Below are 18,720 nucleotides of genomic sequence, written 5' to 3'. Positions count from 1 at the left end.
TTTACGTTGGTCATTAACCAGAGGCAAGACCACGCATTTACACAAATTTAAAGTTAAATTTCAGTCCAGAGGCATACAAAATACAGGAACACAGGCAACAGCATGGCTAGGCTTCAGGATACAGGGCAGGATTACAGGTCACAAGACTGGCATAACAGTCAAACTTTGTGCTGGCAAGCAGTACAGATCAGGGTCAATTTCATATAAAGGGACAGCGAAAGACCCAAGCATTTATACACAAAAAGGAAAGCAGACCAAATTAACAAGCACGTGCACCAGGCTCCAACCATGGAGTCACCAACCTGGGGGACATCCCTTACAGCGGCGCCTGCGGAAAATATTTGGTTGGGGGAGGCCATATGGGGCCAGTGAAAATCTTGGGGTGGCACACTAAAAGGCTATAAAGCACAGAGGAATTTCAGGGTACACAGGTTAATACAAAGGTAAAGACACTATATTATAGTGTATAACAAACTGAATACGGTTTAATTCCTTAGCTGATCTCATGTGAATATAACATTATGATTTTCACATGAGATCAACCAAGGAGTCATTAATTAGCCTATCAAATTCCAATTTGAATGCATCATCACCACGTCACATGAGAAGAGATGCGTAAACACAGACATAGGATCCATATTTTACTAACCTGATTGTGTTAGGAAATGAATTAAGGTGAGATAGCCAAAACTGATTACAAGTAGTAATACTAAGTGTCACAAAATGATCAAATTATCGTACATTATGGGGCCTTTGGCATTATTGATTGTACATCTTACAGAGGGCAAAAATATTGTACAAATATGATACTTATCGTACATCTGGCAGCGCTGAATTGCTCAGCTCAACATCTGTTGACCCTGCACCAAAAATCAAAATGAGAATGGGGCTCACGGCCAAAAAACAAGGGAATTAGGTGCTTTCGGAGGAACAGTTCAAGGGTCTCATTTGATAGGAACTACCTCATGGGGAGCTTCCCGAAGAACTACATACGTTTGCATTCGCACCGCCAGTAGGAACGCTGAAGTGAGCTAAGCCGGCCGACGTTAAAGCAGCTAAGAGCTGTTGTTTACGACTAACCAGGATAGCTGCACATTTTTAAGTACAAATTTAATGACTTTTAAGACCTTTTAAATACCTCCAAAAGGAAAGAATACCATTACTGCGGCAAAAGAAATCGACAAATTAGACTACAATGGAAGAAAAAATGTTCCCCTGCGTTTACCACCGCAGTAGCAATGAATGACGCGATGGGATAGTACTTTTCGGGTGCTAGCATAGCGCTTGTGTCTGACGCTTGCTCGCAGCATCGTGGGTTTTTTTTTCTTTTCTCCTTTTTCCCCGCCGCAGCCCTCAAATCGTGAGCTGGATAAACACATTGTTATTTTAGGTTAAAATGCAGATCACAGACACACAAGCAGACACACAAGCACCTACCGAAGCAGAGTGTACGCTACCTCTTCAATGTACAAATATGCATTGGACGTTGCAGAAATGGTCATTGTGGGGGGATATAAAATACCGGTAAAATAAAACATAAAAACCAACTCCCCTCCTACAATTCCAGACATTTTTAGACATGAATATCAAAAACTAAATGTAAGACGTTCTAAAACTTGCAATCATCGTATACCTGCGTCTGAACCAATGGCTGTACATCTACGTCACAAGGTTCCTATTGCGCTGTGAAAGAACCTACCCTGAAGTAGGAGCTAAAAAAGCCCCTCAAAACGGCGTTCTAAGAACTATGATCATTCTAAGTTCCTGCGGTGCGAACACGTGTAAAAGGGGGTGCTTTCTCCAACAGCTCTAAGAACTATGGAAAAGTTCCTCCGGTGAGAAAGCGCCTATTGTGTGCACTTGTAAAAGTGTCCTGTGGTGCTGTGGCCAGAACCTCAACTGTTCCGCCTTAAATGTGTAATAGATTTTTAAGGGTTTGCCGTTGCAAAGAGATTAGAATGACTGGGGCTTGTCAGTTGGGGAAGCAGTGGGGTGGACAGTAATTTTAGTATGGTGGCCACGCCCCCAAAAAGCTGGCACCGGCATGGCACTGCAGAATTGCTGGTCCTAAAAGTTGGAACCGCTGCCGTCAGAGGCTATGCAAAAAAAAAAAAAAAAAAAACTATGCGAGAACCAATCAGTTCAGCGTTTGTTGTGTTTGATACGTGATGTTCTCTAAAGAGGAGGGAGTAACAAAAAAGGTCTGACCAAGATAGCGGTAGGCTAAAGGCTATATGTAGCATGAAAATATGTATATGATTAAAAGATGAATGGGAAACAATTTGTGTCTACATCAACACGGGCTGTTGTTGACATGTAACATGCACATCGGACCCAGAGTGTAGAAAAAACACTCTCTCTCGGCTCTGGCTGGTGCAAATAGCCCACTGCAAACCTTCATTTGAAGGCTCATTTAAACATTTGAGCTAGGTGACAGGTTTACTATATTCATGAATTTTGTACCCAGAGCGAAATGTTTTAGAATAAATTCATGAGGTGTTTCGCTGTGAGGAAGCCTAGCGTAAAAGTAAAAAGCAAGCAGATGCGTTCTGTCCGACATTATTTTTTCCCCACGGAAATTACCCAAACTTTCGCTACGTGGCATTCGGTTCCCAAACCTGTGGAAATGCGGGCCGGTTCTCAAAAGGCACCAAGGCAGCACTGGCTCCGCACCGGTATGTAGTACCATAGGTGCAGCATGGCCAGACATACAATGTCAGAGGCCCAGGTGGGCCACCAGAACCTCCTTTAGGAGCTCAACGGAGCAGATGATACCTGGTTGACCCAATGCCAAGGAACTCAGGAGCAGGCTCCCTGCAGGTCTCACTCATGCCTTGTTGCCCTGTGGGGCACCAAAAGGCTTGTAGACTCTGAAGATCAGGTGATCTTTAGCTTTCTTGGAACCTGGGGGGGTGGGGTCCACTCCACTCCTCCAATGCCAACTTTACCACCAGCAGCTAAATATTCAAAGTCACAGTTCCTCTTAGCAAGCAACAGCTTTGTGGGTGGGGAGGGCACACACTGGAACATTTGAGTGCTCACCAACACATTGGGACAGTATTGCTCTATTTGAACAAAAGCTTGCATAGGTCTGGTAGATTGAGTACTGGTACAGTTGTCAAGCAGCTCTTCAGCTGGTAGGTGTGCCTTGCTGCTTTGGTCCAGTGGAGCCGATTGGGTTTTCCTTTTAGCAGGGCCGTGAAGAGAGCTGCAATTGTGCTGAAGGTCCTGTGGAATTGGCAGTAAAAGCTGGTTAGTCCCAGGGAGTGCTGTAATTCTTACTGTCCTAGGCTCGGGCCATGACAGCACACTGCATGCCATGCACACTCCCTGTGAGCGGATATAAGTGAGGAAGATGGTAATTTGATGGAAATCCCGATGATCCAACCTCATGTCGTCAGTGGTGTAGGAGGTGGTAAAGTACTTTGACCATGTACCACATGCTCCTGGAACACCAACGAATGGATAGAGGTCAACGTAAGGAAAGATGCTGTCCCATCATATCACATCAAGGACCTGGAAGACAAAGGGTGCATCAAGACCAAAAAGCATGAGCAATTGCTCAGTGCAATGTGGTACTAAAATGGTCTTTCAGTCATCTCCCTCCCAGATATACACCAGGTTGCAAGTGTTCCAAAGGTCCAGCTTGGTGAAACACCAGAGACCCACGCAGCTGCTTAATAGTGGAGGGGAACAGAGCGCACAATACCGATACTTTACAAGTTTAGTCACCAGTAGTCAGTACTGGATTGCTGACTTCCATCTCTCCATGAAAAAGAAACTTGGCAAGGCTAGAGAGGTGGAGCAGCCGATGTACCCCTGCTGTAAAGACTCCCTGTTGTACTCCATGGCGACTCTGCAGCTGCCCTACGCGTGAACTGCCTAATTTAAATACCAACGCCTAATTTAATACCAATTAAATCTCCGACTAAGGTACGTGAAACTTTCACTATGGCAAATACTCAGCCTGTTCAGTGTGTCGAGTGCAGGATGTTTAGCCATTCTTCCTCCGTCATTAATAATAGCTCTGTTTGTGCTAAATTTACATTAGTTAGCTCCCTGACGGAGAAGATTGTAGCATTAGAGATGCGCATCCAGATGCTAGAGAGGCTTAGTGAGAGTGAGAATAGCCTAGTTCCTGTAAAAGAAAATCCGGATGGCTCAGGAAGAGTTAGCAGCTCCCTGACACCGGCACTAGAGCCCTCACAGCGGGGCGAATGGGTGACGACTCGGCGGCATAAGTGCAAAGCCAAAGCTAACACTAAGGCTAGCCCACGAGAGACACACCACTCCCCGCTTCACACGTCAAACAGGTTTGCCCTCCGCAGTGAAACACCCGCTGAGAAACCTGAAAGGGCTCTGTTTATAGGAGATTCCATTCTACGGCCCTTAGTTAGCTGTATACCGGGAGCCAGGGCGCCGGACATAGCAAGTAATCTTAAAGTGTTAAGTAAGCACAGTTTTCAAAGATAGTTTTTCATGTAGGAGCTAACGATATACGCCTTCGTCAATCAGAGATTACTAAAAGTAATATCATAGAGGTGTGTAAATTAGTGAAGGCGATGTCCGATGCAGTAATATGCTCTGGCCCCATCCCAATCCGGCAAGGCGATGTAGCTTACAGCAGGTTATGGTCGCTGAACTGCTGGATGTCCAGGTGGTGTTCTGACAACAATGTGGGCTTTATAGACAAATGGAATAGTTCTGAGGGCAAGGCTGGCCTCTTAGGGCAGGACGGTGTCCATCCCACTCGGGAAGGTGCTGCTCTCATTTCTTGTAACATAGCGCATAGTCTCAGAACAGTTAGTCCGTGACAATCCAGAGCCAAGGCCAGGGAGCAGGCAAGCAGGCTAAACCGACCATCTGCTAGAGTCGTCACCCAGGTTAAACTATATTGAGACTGTGTCTGTTCCCCGATCTATACGAAAATGTAGAAACACTCAGAGAATTTGTTCTAGTAACCTAATTAACATAGATTTAAATCATACTGAATGTACCACCAGCACCTTCGATCTAAAGCTAGGACTGTTAAATATTAGATTTCTTACACCCAAAGCGCTTATTGTCAATGAAATTATTACTGATCAGGAGTTTAATGTACTGTGTTTAACAGAAACGTGGATCAAACTAAATGGGTATGTCGCATTAAATGAAGCTAGTCCTCCCGGATACAGTTATATACACCAGCCTCGTTTAACTAGCAGAGGAGGAGGCATTGCAGTCATTTATAATGATAACCTAGGCATCGTACAAAAACCTCTACATAAATTCAATGCGTTTGAAGTTCTTTATACAAACATAACATATGTAGCCACAAAAAATAAGTCTACCCAGTCTATCACACTAATTATTATCTATAGACCCCCTGGGCCGTACAGTAGGGATTAATCAGACGGTCATAGGGCCCACTCATAATGGTGGCCACACCCTCGATCTTATACTAACACTCGGATTAAATGTAGGAAGTATAGTCACATTTCCACAATCTGAAGCTATCTCAGATCATTATCTTATCTCATTCAAAATGTTTCTTAGTAATAATATATGCACCTCGCCACGCTATCCTAATAAATGTACGTTTACGCCAGCTACTACGCAGAACTTTATCAATAATCTCCCAGAGTTATCAACTTTGATTGGAACACTGTCACACCTCCCAGAACTTGATCAGGCAACTGAATCTTTAGAGTTAACATTCCGCAACACCTCAGATAATGTGGCCCCACTTAAAAGGAAAATAATCAGAGAGAAAAAACTAGCTCCCTGGTATGATGAGCACACACGCGCCTTAAAACTTACCACTCGAAAATTAGAACGTAAATGGCACCAAACTAAATTGGTAGTATTCCAGTTAGCATGGAAGGAGAGCCTCCTGAGCTACAGAAAAGCTCTTAGTGCCGCTAGATCAATGTATCTTTTCACCCTAATAGAAGACAACAAAAATAATCCTAGATTTTTATTTAATATCATATCAAAACTAACTGGGAATAAGAGCACCTCGGAAACAGGCACACCATCAATATTCAGTGGCGACGCATTCATGAATTTTTTCAACAGTAAAATTGAAAATATCAGGCAGACAATCCAGGCTATAAATTTTAAACCAGATAATTTGATCACTAACACTGTAGATAACAATATAACTATATCAGATCAGCGATTAGAATGTTTTACTCCCCTTCAGGTGACCGAATTAACCTCACTAATTTCTTCATCAAAATCACCAACTTGTGTACTAGATCCCTTACCTACACGTTTCCTTAAGCAGATACTACCAGTAGTCATCGAGCCGCTTCTAAAAATAATCAATTCCTCCCTTAGCACTGGCTATGTACCTAACTCTTTTAAACTAGCAGTTATCAAACCCCTATTTAAAAAACCTGACCTTGACCCCTGATCGTTGTCCAACTACAGGCCAATATCTAACCTTCCCCTTTATCTCCAAGATCCTAGAAAGGGCTGTAGCACAGCAGTTATGCTCATACTTACATAAGAATAACATCCATGAAATGTATCAGTCAGGATTTAGGCCTCATCACAGCACAGAGACAGCACTGGTTAAAGTTGCAAATGACCTATTACTGGCCTCTGATCAGAGTTGTGTCTCCTTGCTTGTGTTGCTTGACCTCAGTGCAGCCTTTGACACCATTGATCATACCATTCTCCTTGATAGACTAGAAAATATTGTTGGAGTTAAGGGAACGGCCCTCTTATGGCTTAGGTCCTACTTGACTGATCGTTATCAGTTTGTTGATGTAAATGGTGAGTCCTCTGCATATACTGAGGTAAAGTTTGGAGTCCCGCAAGGTTCTGTTTTAGGCCCACTGCTCTTTATATATGCTACCTCTAGGTAATATTATTTGTAAACACGGTATTAGCTTCCACTGCTATGCTGATGACACAGTTGTATGTCTCAGCGAAGCCAGACGAGAGACACCAGCCTAACAAAATTGAGGAATGTCTAAAGGATATTACGCACTGAATGCTTACTAACTTCCTCTCACTCAACTCTGAAAAAACAGAAGTACTTGTACTAGGATCACATGCAGCTAGGAGCTTTCCGATCACATAGTTACTCTGGATGGCCTTTCTCTTTCATCAGGTGCGGCAATAAAAGACCTTGGTGTAATTATTGACCCCAGTCTTTCATTTGAAGCTCATGTAGATAGCCTTCTTTCATCTTAGAAATATTAACAGGATAAGAAATGCATTGTCATTTCAAGATGCTGAAAAATTGGTTCATGCTTTCATTACCTCTAGGTTAGACTACTGTAATGCCTTACTGTCTGGATGTTCTAATAGGTGTATAAATAAGCTACAGTTAGTTCAGAATGCAGCAGCCAGAGTTCTTACTAGAACCAAAAGATATGATCACATCACCCCTATCTTATCCACACTGCACTGGCTCCCAGTCAAATCTCGTATTGATTATAAAATCTTACTATTAACATATAGAGCATTAAATGGTCTTGCGCCACAGTACCTGCGCGAACTCCTGGTCTTTTATGATCCACCACGCCTACTTAGATCAATGGTGCAGGCTATTTGTTGGTACCTCGAGTTATGATGGCTACAGCAGGGGGCAGAGCCTTCTCTTACAGAGCCCCACAGTTATTGAATAGCCTCCCAATTAATGTTCGAGACTCAGACACAGTCTCTATGTTTAAGTCAAGGCTGAAAACTTATCTGTTTAGCCAAGCCTTTTGCTGATAGTTCTTTACTAGGCAAAGGAGCAGATCTGGAGGGTTAGAATGTTTGGTGAACAGGGATGTTTGCTCCTGAGACACCAGTGATCCTGACTCCTCCCGCCCTGTGGACCGATCCATCCTGGTGTTATCATCTTTCATCCCCCTGTCAGCCTCCTGTCTACATCGCCATCCCCTTTGTCCATGCCCAATTTACTTTCAATTGTAACTGCCCACGTGGTCGGCACCTATTGCACACCTGTCTGGCCAAGGAGGGGTCTCCTCTCTCTGTGGTCCTTCTCAAGATTTCTCCCATTTCCCTTTTGGGTTTTTGGGGAGTTTTTTCTTGCCCGCCATGAGGATTCAGTCAGGGGGTGCCGTCATATTTTGATTTGACTGTTGTGGCCTGTAAAGCCCTTTCAGACTGTAAACAGTGATATTGGGCTCTAAATAAACTTGAACTTGAACTTGAACTTAGGTCTCCTTTGCAGTTGGGATACACATGATGATGCAGGGGCATAGCACCAGTCAGGAGGGAAACAGCACAGCCCAAGGATTGTGATGCTTTTTGGAAGAACCAGCTAGGGAAAATTCTCTTGGACCACTCCCACCGTCAAGATGGACGTTTTGGGTGATGAAACCAAGTAAAACCAGCTTTCCATCTAGAGTATAGGTGGACACTGGTGCAGAGGGCTAATGACTGGAAGTCCAAGGACTAACCAAGGTAGTGCTGATAATTGCCAGCTGCTCCAGAATCTAGCAGGACCAAAACAAAAGAGGAAAGCTCTCCAGAGCAAAAGTTCAGTAGCCAATCTTGGCAAGACGCTTACCTTACCTTTGAGAGGTAGTCAACGTGATGCTCTAGATCAGTGATTCTGAAATCCAGTCCTGAGGGCTCCCTGTCCTGCATGTCTTTGTTTTAACTCTACATTATCACAATTAATTGGGCTAATCAAGGGTTTGATGATTAATTGACAAATGAAATTAGGTGTGTCAGTCCTGAGTTAAAACAGACATGCAAGACATGTAAGACAGGGGGCCCTCAGGAAAGGAGTTGAGCTCGAGATGGCCAAAGTGGGCAGCTCATTCACTGGAAATGATTATCGCCACCTTGGTGTCATCAGAAAAAGAGTGGTGAGCAAAATAGAGGGCACAATGTAACAAATCCCTCACACTCGGCTGTGCTACCTCAGTCAGGAATCTTCACTGAAGTCTAGCTACACTGCGGAAATGGACCTGGTATAACCAGAGAAGTGTGGGAAAACATCAGCTGCTGTAGATGTTGGATGACCTGGGGCCTATACTACAAGGCAAGTCCAACATACCAAGGGTATCTTTCCGTTAGCTGGCTTGACAAACCCTAATAACCGCTGTCACACGTAAGCTGTGTCATGACGGTGGTTATCAACTCATTAAGCCAACCCAGGTTTTCCCAATCTAGCTATGAGCGTGTTCACATAAAAGGGGTGGTAGTGGCAACAGATGACCAATCGCAAAATTGGAGAGGTCTAGAGCCACATATTTCACTCAAGACAAACAAACCATAACCCTTCACAACAATGAGGAATTTAAATCTATAAAACAGGCTAAAAGGAACACAGTTGCTGCAGCCAAAGCCAGGAAAGAAAGCAAAAAAAGGCAGGAGTAGATCTGACTATAATCACAATTTTTTATTCCATTAAATTAGTGGGTTGCCTAGATGTATTCTTATGGTGTGTAAGTCAACAGTAATGTGATTGTTTCAGCTGCAACCCTGGTGATGTTAAATGGTCTTGGGAGCAAGTGAAGAATAAATATAACAACATAATTCAAACCAGTAAGTATGTTTACTTGCAAATATAAGGTCAACAAGTACAAGTACAAGGCTTTAGTGATTAAATCATTTAGTGCTTTGTATTGGGCTTATATTGCTATCCAAAGGCCTATGGAACAATGAAATGGCTTTGAAATTGATTGCAGCCAACAGGGAAAAAAATGAATCAAGGAAGACTGGAGGGGGCCCTCTTCCACAGAACTACACTCCTGCTGAGGAGCTGGCCCCCTCCAATAATCAGGGCCGTCCCTTGATGGAAGGGTTGGAAGGGCGAGTAACATCAGACCCTGGTGGACCTGGCAGCTCCCCACAAGAACAATTCGTGCAGGGTATGTTTCACTGAATCAATGTTAAAATACTCGGTTGCTATTAAAACATTAATATAATATAATAAATATTGTGGGAGCAATTACTAAATTGTATTTACTTATTTACATTTGATGGGGAGACACTGGTGTTGGTGCCACCACCCACTTACACACCTCTGTCCCATACAGAGGTAACAGTGAAAGCAACCTGTCATATACATTGGCATGTCATGTGTGGTTGCCTATCATGGATTAAACAGAACATTTACATGTCTTATTGTCTCAGGTGGAGATGGCTAAAGATGACCAATAAACTATATATGCTCAGAGAGAGCTTTGGGTTACACTTTAGTCTTTTGTTATCAATTTTACCCAGTTTTCAATTCGTCCATCTTAACATAGACATTGAGAGTATGGACACATGGCTGTAATTGATGTGTCTTTAATTAGTAGCTAATAGTGGTGGTTTGTAAATATGACCGCTCACTGCTTCAAGTGTTCTCTAGCCAAAAATGAATCAATTGCTTCCATTGCTAGATGTTAATTTTGCAGGAACAGGGAACCCCCCCCCCCCCCCCCCCCCCATGAGCCTATAGCCCCCACTTCTAGGCCAAGGAGACTGTCAAGTGGTAAAGAATAGCCTTTATTTAAACAGGGTAGTCAGTGACATTTGCATCGTTCAAGTGAGCCTTGCAAAGGGACAATGCTTAAATCTTAAAGCAACTATATAATTAGTTTTATTTGTTTCAGGTTGGAGCAGACAATGTCAGGAGTCTGTACAAGAGGAAACTATAACTCGACAGAGTATAAAGAATTTTTAAGCAAAAAGCTGGAGGTGGAGAAATTGGAGTTAGAAAAGAAGGTATTGAAGTAATGTAATTTATTCCCAGGCATAGGTAACAATTAAACTAAAATGTCCGTTTTTCTTCCTAGGAGCTGGAAAAACAAAATAATTGAAAAATCAAGACTTGTACCGGGGGGGGGGGCATTTGCTTTTTGCTTCAGGCAAAATATTGATGTGTTATAGCCTCCCTCACAGCCCTGCCAGTAGGGTGGTCTATGGTGATGGGGTCCACAACCTCAGGAGGTTGTTGGTTGATAGGAGGGGCTCTCTCCTGTATTGAGGCTATGTTGTGAAGCACAACACAGGCTGCCACTATTTGACAAGCCCAGTCTGGGGTCACTCTGAGCCCACCTTGGCACCTGAAGCAAGCTTTCAGGATTCCAAATTTCATTTCTATCTTGACCCTTGCTTTCATAAGGGCCACGTCGAATATAGTTCCTGGCCTGGCACTTGGGTAAGTATAGGGGGTCATTAAAAAGGGCTGGCATGTGTACCCCCTATCTCCCAGGAGTAATCCACTGTATGTGCTAAAAGAGAATGACCTTTAATTATCCAGGCAACAGCATTTTCTGCAAACCCTTATTGTCTATGTAGGCAATGTGCCAGTATGACAACACAATGAGTATCCTTATTTATTTTTTACCTGAACGTTGATGCTTTGGAATAACTTGCGATTGACAAAATTGCCTTCATTCTTGCCCAGACATGCTGTGATTGGGATATGGGTGCCATCTATGGCACGATCACTCTGGGGAACCCTATGAAAGGAGTAGGCTGCATTTAAGACAGTACACACCAAAGGGTCTGCATTATTTACAGATCACGTGGTCAACTTGAATTGTCTACCTGCTATTTCATAAAAGCCCTGTTTTATTGACTGCATGGGCAAGTGGCCTGGGAACACAACCAACACATCAAGTAGCTGTGTTAGACCAACAGCCACCTTGCAGATTGCGCGGATGACCATGCTCTTGCTTATGTTCTCCACATACATAAACGTGCCTGTTGCACTGTCTCTGAAAACTCTGGCCTTCCTAAGAGACTCTCACCATCCATGCACCAAGGTCAATTGACCAATTGAGCTCTCTGTTTAATTCTGACTGGTTTGAAAGAGGCTTATTTCCTTCAGTGACTCAATCACTAAATACAGACAACATGTAAGGGCAAAGTGGACTTGACTGATATTAAATGTATCAACAAACTCACTTGTTAAAACATAGTTTTCCACTCCTCTACTTTTTGTGCTGTTACGGCCTCTACTAGAGAATTCTTTTCTTTTTATTTATCATTAGCTGTTGCTTTTAAGGTTAAAGATGCACTATTAAATTTCATCAAACGGTGCTGCTTTTTTACATTAAAGATTTAAGTTTAAGTTTTTTCTTCTCAGCAGTTAAAACAACTGAACTGAATTTCCAAATATGTCCTGGATCCACACATCTGATCTTATTTATCTTATAATTTTGTTGAGTAAACATCATATTCATATCTGTGGGTGGAAAAAAACAGACCCTTTTTTATTTGTTTATGTGTGGAAAAACTTGTGCCTCCATGTCAAAATTCCTCTTTACACCACTGGCTATTACTGTTTCTATCAGGCCAATTTGTTTCATGTGCTTTGTTTCTTTATATATTTATAGTATTATATTCTTCTAATATATATATATGTATATATATGTGTGTGTGTGTGTGTGTGTGTGTGTGTGTGTGTGTGTAACAATATGTTTTTTACACGTCTGATTACTTTTTTATTGCTGATAAATGACTGTTTAACTTTTTAAAAACATAGTGGGTAAATGATAGACAGAATCTAGCACTACGATGTGGTGTCCGATGTGATGGCTATGGGGCGGGGCTATAGACCAAGAGTTATTTTATTATTCGTAAACCCATAAGATGAATATTCTTTCAGCAATATTCATAATTCTGCTACTAAAGCAGAGCCAGGCTTAGTATTTCGTGCAAACATTACCCTTCAGAACTCTTCAACTATTTTCTAAGTGGTTTCACCATACAGCATTAACTCTCCACACCTGGCGGGCTGGGTCAACTTGTGATGTTCTTGTGGGAAAACGTTTCTCCCCGTGAGGACAATGATACCTTATTTTTTTTCGAGCGGGCTGAAACCTCCCCTTTCCAAAAAGGGGAACTTAAGTACTGAGTCTGGTTGTCATGAATTGTAATGTGTTGTACAAGTTCCAGTTTTACTGAAAGGTAATCTGAGCTACATTGCTTGAACTCTATGTAACTGGTTGAATTATATTTATGTTGTCCCCACACTTTAATATTTCCATTTCGTAAATCAGATGATGAGTTCATGACAAGCGGGCCAGAGCGTGGAGAAATTTTTTGAAGTTTTTGTTGACGGAAATTATCTGTGAATGTTTATATCTGATCGATTGCTATTTCTTCCCCTGCGCAAGGGGGCACTCTGAATTTTCCTCACGCCGAAATTTCATAGAAAATACACGCGTGCGCAAACAATAATGTTTCTAGCTTCTCAGCAGACAGGTTCAAACGCTGATAGGTGTTCTTGTCCATTGGGTCGGCTGTATATTCCCCTCAGTTAACGATCAGAACAGAACTGAAATGGATCTGGACGGTGGTACATATGAGCCTGGGTTTGTTGGAATCAGGTTCTGTCAAGAATGGTGAGTGTTTCGGTGAAAGCTTTCAGTTTACCATCACTAGCCAGCTTAGCTAGCTGGTTCAAGGTGTTTAATGTTGGTAAATTTTATATATTAAATCAAGAGCTTAACAGCTAATGTACCATGTGATTCGTCAGATTTAGAAATAAGGTTGAAGTAGAACTATCGTGAAATGTGCTTTAAACATTGATGAACCTGTAATTTGTCTAATGACTCTAAAGTTAAATGCTCGTGACGGAACTCTATGATGAACTGAGCTCCTACGACGGGATCTTGGTATATTAAGTCATATTAACGCTATCGCCGGAAGATATACAAGAGAAAAATAACGAGTCATCTGCATTCTTTTTTGCAGTAACAACATGTTGTACCCCAAAGAAGACAAGGAAAATCGCATTCTCCTTTATGCCGTGAGTTATAAAGAAGTGTGTTGTTTTGTTGCTAAGTACAGTATTTGTGAGTAGTTACATGGATTATTACTTTTGTTTGTGTCTCTCAGTGCAGAAATTGTGACTATCAGCAGGAGGCTGACAACAGCTGCATATATGTCAACAAAATTACACATGAGATTGAGTAAGTATGCCTTAGCCATTTTCTACCTTTTGAGAGAAAATATTCAAGATAAAATATTTTGTATTGGGAGATAATGGCATATATGTAACTACAATATGCATTAGTCGAAACTGAAAGTAGTACATTATCTCCTCTCCTCTGTGTGTGTGCTGTCTCTCTCCAGTGAACTAACCCAGATCATTGCAGATGTAGCACAGGATCCAACATTGCCTCGAACAGAGGACCACCCATGCCCCAAGTGAGTGAAAAAGCAGCACACTCTCCAGATGTTAGCATTCTCTTGCTCTCTGTCTCTCAGTCTCTCTTTCTCTCTCTCTCTCTCTCTCTCTCTCTCTCTCTCACTCTCTCTCAATTCTGTTTTGCCAGTGCAACTGGTTGACATATCACTTTTACGACCTGTTTATTTTTTTTCTGTGTAAAAATGGAAGTGGTTTAACCAAAGTTTTGGATACTTCAGTAATAAAACAGTCAGATGATACTCATAATGCCATAATGGTCAAATGATGCTCCACAAGTTGTCAAACTATTTAATGTAATTAAATATTATATAATTTAATATAATATTGTTTTTTAAAAGTCATGGTGCTACTACCCTTTCAGGTGTGGCCACAAGGAGGCAGTCTTTTTCCAGTCCCACAGTATGAAGGCTGAGGTATGCTATTTGTACATACAACATAAATATAAACATTTGTCATCTGATAGAGTTTTAAATTAAGAAATGTGTTAGTTTGGTGTGTGTTGACATTGCATTGATATTTATTTTGGTGCACATTATAAATAATATGCTTTATTGGAGATAATATGAATATACGAAAGGGAAGACCGGTCAGGTTTAAGAGTTATCAGGGTTCCTACGCAGTATGGAAAAGTATGGAATTTGATTTTAGTCATTTCCAGGTCTGGATAAGTATGGAAAAAAGAGAAGAGAGTATGGAAAAAAAAATTGTGTTTCCAGACTGTTTCCCCTATTCTGTTTTCTAAAATATAAAATTCAGAATTTGTTTCCCCATGGAAATTACCCCTACTTTCACTATGTGACATTTGGTTCTCAAACCTGTCGAAATGCAGACCAGTTCTGAAAAGGTACCAAGGCAGAACTGGCTCAGCACAGGCACCGTCCTGGCGGAAAAGAAGAATTAGGCAATTTTCTCTGGCCCCCTGGTAATCCAAATTACTAAAAGACTCCTAAATTAAAAGTAAATCAACATTTCAGGCTCTGGAGCTCAGGGGAGCTCCCTGGGCTTCTCCCTCATCCCTTGGGGGTAAATCAGCCCCTGTTATGGATAAATAAATACAAAAATCTAAATTTCAGCCTCCGGTCCCCTGGTAACCTAAAACATGACTTTCTCTCTTATTTAATGTACCAGGCTATGCAGTTCAGGGCACCTCACTGGTCCTCTCTCTGAACATTTGGGGGTAAATTGGTGCCTCATACCCCCCGGTATACAGCTATTTAAATTTACATGATAAAAACTGTATAACATTGCACTGTTTTAGCATTGCAGCTTGAGTAAAATGCTGTGCATTGAACTTGTCTAGGTTTGGTGTTAATTGATTTGTATGAGCTACAATACTTAGCTACAGTCTTATGGCAATTATTTGGTAAGATACAGTAATTGCATACATAGTTAGAATGTAACATACATGTCAACAGTTGGATTTTAAAACCATTTATTTGCATAATAAACATTTTAGCTATTTGTACTTGGTCTTAAAAATCTACCGCGTAGTCTGGAAAAGTATGGAATTTTGAAAAGGAAGCTGTGTAGGAACCCCGAGTTATTTATTTACAATTGTTTACCAGAACAGACATTGTGGATCACTCACTAAATGAATTTTTCATTTGCCACACAACATTCTAACTAAACTTAAACAAGCTAACATAAGGAATAATGCAGACTGTATGAACACACTACATATATAAGCCTACACAGTGTGAGAAGTTTCCCAGAACTGATCATCTGAAGATCTGGTGTCTAATGAGAATGTCCATGATATATATATAACTTTCTCAAAGGCATGTTCAGCGTTTCTTCCTTTTGTTTTTAAATCAAACAAAAATAGAACAGCCAGTCATATCTTTCCTTGTGCAGCTGTATGATCTCAGACCTGGTGATCTCAGATGGTGCTTAAATTAACCATCATGCTTCCTGTTCCTCAGTCAACTGCAGCATAGATTTGCTGACTCCAAAAATATGTTGTTGCATTTATTGTTGTTGATATATATACATGGAAAATATACATGGCTATTACTCAGCTCTACTTGTGATTGTTTTCGGTAGGATGCCATGCGACTGTATTACGTCTGCACTGCTCCTCATTGTGGACACCGCTGGACTGAATAAGGGAGAGGAAAAGGAGGAAGAGGTCCACAGCGTCGACGCTCCATCTCCTTTGTTAGAAGTGCACAATTAATCATGCCTCAGATTGGATTGAATTTAAATTTGACAGTCCGTTTTTGGCCAGATGTTTGTTTTGTTTCTTCTGCTCATCATTGGTCTCGTAGCCCTGGTTTTCCACATGTCAGAATGTAAAGTATGTCAGGTCAGCATGGTGCTATAAGCCCAGCCACAGGACAGTAATCAATCTGTGTATGATCAGATCTGGTAATTTGTATTGAAGGCTAATATTGATATCCTGAGAGCAGTTTACACACTCTAGGGAGTGATGACCTTTTCAGTAGTAATTTGCTTTTACTGATGACACTGTATATTTTTTTAAAGGTGAATTATTAAAAAAAAAAGTTTTACAAAGAGTGTCAGATATATTTTTGAAAATGCCATCACAAGGGGGCATACTTGATTTTGTGTGTCTGTTGTCTGATTCCTGACATTTTTCTGCTTGAGGTGATGTGCACTCAAAGCACTCGAACCTATGTGTGTTAAAATAAGAGAGCGAGACAGAGGGAAAGTGAGAGACAGTGATGATAAAGTGTAGATGTAAAAGTACGCCGTCCGTCGAGAAAATCTACTCAATCAAATCATGTAGCTGTCCAGTCTCTTGAAAATTTTGCAACTCATATAATGGTTCCCTGAAATCATGGCATAAAAGGTAAACGTCAAATCTTGTGACTCAGTGGTTAAACTCGCTAGGTTTACATAACCAGGTGTCGCTACTGCATGCCATTTTATATTTTCGGATTTTATCACGTTCGAAGACGTGAGTCAAAAATTCACAGTCCACAACGGTGTTTCCAACTCGCCGCAACCTTTGTAGTTGCAGCTAGATTGCGTGTGAACACTTTATACAATGACTGAAGCTATTTCCGTCTCTGAGAGCTGTTCGGGTACGGTGAGCCAACTGGTAACGTGCATGGAAAGTACGCGGAAGATAAACCACAGTTGCCTAATGTCAGTTCCGCATAGATCTGCACTTTTTTTCTGGAGCTAAGCACAGAGGTGCCTACAGCGAGGCTTTCGCGGTGATTATTCGAAGTCATATGAGTGGCAACAATTGTTTTAAGCGTGTTCGCTTTTAATTACATTTTAATTAGCGTCTATGATGGATGAATGCAAAACTTCAGAAGAAACTGCACTAACAAGCTACAAAGGTGGGAAAACAGGTGAGAGGCTGGATATTTCTGATACTATTTGTTTACTATTTATAACTATTTATAATCAGTTCTGTCAATTATATCTCACATAAAAGAGTGGCTAAGCACCGATGCATATCTATGTTTGCGACAGTGTTGCGTATATAATACGAAAGTAAACCTGTGTGTTTCGGTGTAGTTACCGTAGTCTCTCGGCGTCGTTGGCAAGCTGCGGACCCACAGGTCAGAGACGAGCTGGGCGAAGCCGCGCGGAAAGTGGTGATTCATCATACGGCACTGTGGACCTGTACCAAACCAAGCGAATGCCAAGCTCAACTCACCTACATACAGAAAATGCACATGGAGGATCGCGGTTTCAGTGACATTGGATACAAGTAGGTATTCTGTTGTATTTGTTTTGTTAGCATGTGAAATAAACAATTAGTATGTTCATATGCTAAATGAATACGACGAAAAGTGTTTAATAGGCTATGCCATACAAAATTTTCGTCAAATTTCTTCCGCATTTTTTAGTTTTCTGATTGGAGGAGATGGGGCTGTATATGAGGGGAGAGGCTGGGGAATTATTGGGGCGCATGCAAAGACACACAATCTCGACTCTGTGGGCATTGCTTTCATGGGCAACTTCAACGGTAAGAGCACAGCATATAGCCTATGTTGCTGCTAAATCACACTCTACCCACAGCTGTTGAATTCTTACGGTTTGGCTACAAATAATTCGTGTTTTGACCATCATGAATGACATCTGTTTTACCCGTTTGTTTTACAGATGAATTCCCCAGCCCTGCGGCCCTCTCATCACTACAAAGACTGTTATACAGCGGGGTGGCTCAAGGACACTTGTACTCTAATTTTGTACTGTTAGCGCACAGAGACTTGGCACACACCGAGTGTCCAGGGGAACACTTGTATTCTTCTCTACAAAGACTTAAGTCTCAAAGAGCACACCATATGTGTTGTGTTGATTGTGTACCGGCTGTGGGATGTTAGGATTCTCGACTTTGTGGCGGCTGTGGGATCTTAATGGGATCTGGTTTCTATGACAGTTTAGAGAGACTAAGTTTCTCTAATTTTTTGTATTTCAGAATTAAGCTATTTCAGAGACGCATTTATATGTTTGAAAATGTCATCTTTTAATAAATTATGTTTTTAAAGAAAAAAATAAATCTCATATTTATTTATTATTTATATTTAAATATTTAGGCCTATAACATGCGTGCCAATACTTGGTGACACATGATAGCGTATTCTCATTCGTGTACCCTGTTAGGAATATCCATTAGATCAAATTTAAATTAG

The 18,720-nt window shown here is 41.4% G+C and overlaps 2 protein-coding genes across 2 annotated transcripts; both read left to right on the top strand.

Moving 5' to 3' along the window:
- The first annotated feature begins 12,740 nt into the window (after window positions 1-12,740).
- On the top strand, window positions 12,741-18,411 carry pglyrp5 (peptidoglycan recognition protein 5). The gene is made up of 4 exons (XM_030765199.1): window positions 12,741-12,801; window positions 17,609-17,795; window positions 17,935-18,053; window positions 18,191-18,411. The coding sequence occupies exons 1-4, from the start codon at window positions 12,741-12,743 to the stop codon at window positions 18,409-18,411; spliced, it is 588 nt and encodes a 195-aa protein (XP_030621059.1).
- On the top strand, window positions 13,161-16,578 carry polr2i (RNA polymerase II subunit I). Its single transcript, XM_030766098.1, has 6 exons — window positions 13,161-13,298; window positions 13,651-13,705; window positions 13,795-13,868; window positions 14,032-14,106; window positions 14,469-14,520; window positions 16,151-16,578. The coding sequence occupies exons 1-6, from the start codon at window positions 13,237-13,239 to the stop codon at window positions 16,211-16,213; spliced, it is 381 nt and encodes a 126-aa protein (XP_030621958.1). The 5' UTR covers window positions 13,161-13,236; the 3' UTR covers window positions 16,214-16,578.
- Window positions 18,412-18,720: the final 309 nt, after the last annotated feature.

Source organism: Chanos chanos, chromosome 2, assembly GCF_902362185.1.
Source record: "Chanos chanos chromosome 2, fChaCha1.1, whole genome shotgun sequence".
Lineage (NCBI taxonomy): Eukaryota > Metazoa > Chordata > Actinopteri > Gonorynchiformes > Chanidae > Chanos > Chanos chanos.
The sequence above is the reverse complement of the archived record's forward strand: the minus strand, read 5'-3'. Positions and strand labels throughout refer to the sequence as shown.

Bases quoted from the DNA above. Each gene is read 5' to 3' on its own strand.
- pglyrp5 (XM_030765199.1), top strand. From the start codon at position 12,741: ATGATACCTTATTTTTTTTCGAGCGGGCTGAAACCTCCCCTTTCCAAA. The intron at 12,802-17,608 runs GTACTGAGTCTG...TAGTTACCGTAG, and splicing joins TTCCAAAAAGGGGAACTTAA to TCTCTCGGCGTCGTTGGCAA. The intron at 17,796-17,934 runs GTAGGTATTCTG...CGCATTTTTTAG, and splicing joins TTCAGTGACATTGGATACAA to TTTTCTGATTGGAGGAGATG.
- polr2i (XM_030766098.1), top strand. From the start codon at position 13,237: ATGGATCTGGACGGTGGTACATATGAGCCTGGGTTTGTTGGAATCAGG. The intron at 13,706-13,794 runs GTGAGTTATAAA...TGTGTCTCTCAG, and splicing joins ATCGCATTCTCCTTTATGCC to TGCAGAAATTGTGACTATCA. The intron at 14,107-14,468 runs GTGAGTGAAAAA...CTACCCTTTCAG, and splicing joins GAGGACCACCCATGCCCCAA to GTGTGGCCACAAGGAGGCAG.